Raw genomic sequence first — 1896 nt, 5'->3', positions numbered from 1 at the left:
CCAAAGGGTGACTCGTGGGTGTCATGACAGCATGTCCCCATCCGGCAAGGGTGACCCGTGGGTGCCATGACTGTGTGTCCCCATCCAACAAGGGCATCATGCCTGCATGTCCCTGACCAACAGTGGGTGGCCTGTGGGCATCTTGCCTCCACATCCCCATCTTGCAGGGGTGGCTCGTGGGTGCAGTGACTGTGTGTCCCCAGAGATGACTCGCAGGGGCTGTGCCAGCCTGTCCCCTCCCCACTGACTGGGGGGGGGCATGGGCAGTATCCCAGCACATCCTCAGTGGTGACAGTGTCAGGAGGTGATTCCATGGGCAGTGTCCCAGCACATCCCCACCAGTGAGGATGTCAGGGAGGCGACCCCGTGGGCAGTGTCCCAGCACACTCTTGGGGGTCTGACCCTGCTTCCTGCTGGCCCCCCAGGGTGGACCCAGACTGCATCAGCCCTGACATGAAGAACTCCATCCACGTGGGCGACCGCATCCTGGAGATCAATGGCACCCCCATCGGCCACGTCCCCCTGGACGAGGTACATCCCCCCACGGGATGCCCCCCAACCAGCCCCCCTCCTCGGCATGGCCCCAAAACGACCCCACTGTCCTTTCCTACCCCCAGATCGACCTGCTGATCCAGGAGACCAGCCGCCTGCTCCAGCTGACCATCGAGCACGACCCCCACGAGCCCCTTGCCCGGGAGCCGGGGCTGGCCGGGAGCCCCCTGCCCGCCCCGTGCAGCCCCCTGCGCTCCCCGGCCCCCCCGGAGCCCGCGGCCATGCGCCAGCGCGCTGTCACGTAAGGCCACCGCCTCGGCCCCTCTCCCCTCGGCGTCCCTCCTGGGGGCTGACCCTCTGTCCGTCCGTCCCACAGGAGGAGCTGCAGCACGGACAAGTCCCCGGGCTCGGGCTCCGTGGGCTCCCCCGCGTCCCAGCGCAAGGACATCGGGCGCTCCGAGTCCCTGCGCGTCGTGTCCCGCGCCCACCGCATCTTCCGCCCCTCCGACCTCATCCACGGGGAGGTGCTGGGCAAGGGCTGCTTCGGCCAGGCCATCAAGGTGGGACTCGTGGCACAAGCGTGGGGGTCTGGGCTCCCTGGGGTAGAGGGGGGTGGTGTCCCCAGAGGTGGGGGTGGCTCAGTCTCTGCGCTCCCAGGTGACGCATCGGGAGACGGGCGAGGTGATGGTCATGAAGGAGCTGATCCGCTTCGACGAGGAGACACAGAGGACCTTCCTCAAAGAGGTGAGTGTCCCCTTTCCATAACCTCCCTTTCCTTAACCCCCCTTTCCTTAATCCCCCTTTCCTTAACCCCCCCTTTCCTTTAACCCCCCTGGTTTGGGGGGGCATGAGGGGTAGGGCTGTCCCATCCTGTCCCCCACCTGACATGGGTCTGGGCACAGCACGTGGAATGGGGTGTCCCGGCACTGTGGGTGCAGCCCTGCCCGCAGCAGGGGGTCTGCCCAGGTGGGTGTGGGTGCCTCGGGGTGTCACGGACACGGGGGGTGTGGGGGGTCTCCTGCAGGTGAAGGTGATGCGCTGCCTGGAGCACCCCAACGTGCTCAAGTTCATCGGGGTGCTGTACAAGGAGAAGAGGCTCAACTTCATCACGGAGTACATCAAGGGGGGCACCTTGAGGGGCCTCATCAAGAGCATGGTGAGCACTGGGGGGACAGGTTGGCCCTCACCACCCCACAGTGGGGCTGGGGGACCCCTCTCCTCTTCTGTTCTGTGGCAAATCCTTCCTCCTGCTCCTGCTCCCCAGGACAGCCACTACCCCTGGAGCCAGCGGGTCAGCTTCGCCAAGGACATCGCCGCCGGCATGGTGGGTGTCACTGTGGGGTGGGTGGGTGTCATTATGGGGGGAGTGGGTGTCACTGTGGGGTGGGTGGGTGTCACTGTGGG

The 1896-nt window shown here is 66.1% G+C and overlaps 1 protein-coding gene across 1 annotated transcript in view; it reads left to right on the top strand.

Moving 5' to 3' along the window:
- The window catches only part of LOC108510494 (LIM domain kinase 1-like), a gene marked incomplete at both ends in the record, with an annotated part of 6145 nt that extends 4329 nt beyond the window's left edge, over positions 1 to 1816 (top strand). Inside the window, 6 exons of the mRNA XM_017840178.1 lie at positions 426 to 531; positions 618 to 793; positions 869 to 1052; positions 1150 to 1236; positions 1517 to 1648; positions 1757 to 1816. Of these exons, the coding sequence (XP_017695667.1) occupies positions 426 to 531; positions 618 to 793; positions 869 to 1052; positions 1150 to 1236; positions 1517 to 1648; positions 1757 to 1816 (745 nt within the window). The remainder of the gene's footprint in view (positions 1 to 425; positions 532 to 617; positions 794 to 868; positions 1053 to 1149; positions 1237 to 1516; positions 1649 to 1756) is intronic.
- Positions 1817 to 1896: the final 80 nt, after the last annotated feature.

The sequence above is a fragment of the Lepidothrix coronata genome, unplaced genomic scaffold (assembly GCF_001604755.1).
Source record: "Lepidothrix coronata isolate B3197 unplaced genomic scaffold, Lepidothrix_coronata-1.0 Scaffold1074, whole genome shotgun sequence".
Taxonomy (NCBI): Eukaryota; Metazoa; Chordata; class Aves; order Passeriformes; family Pipridae; genus Lepidothrix; species Lepidothrix coronata.
This window is presented reverse-complemented; position numbering and strand designations above follow the sequence as displayed.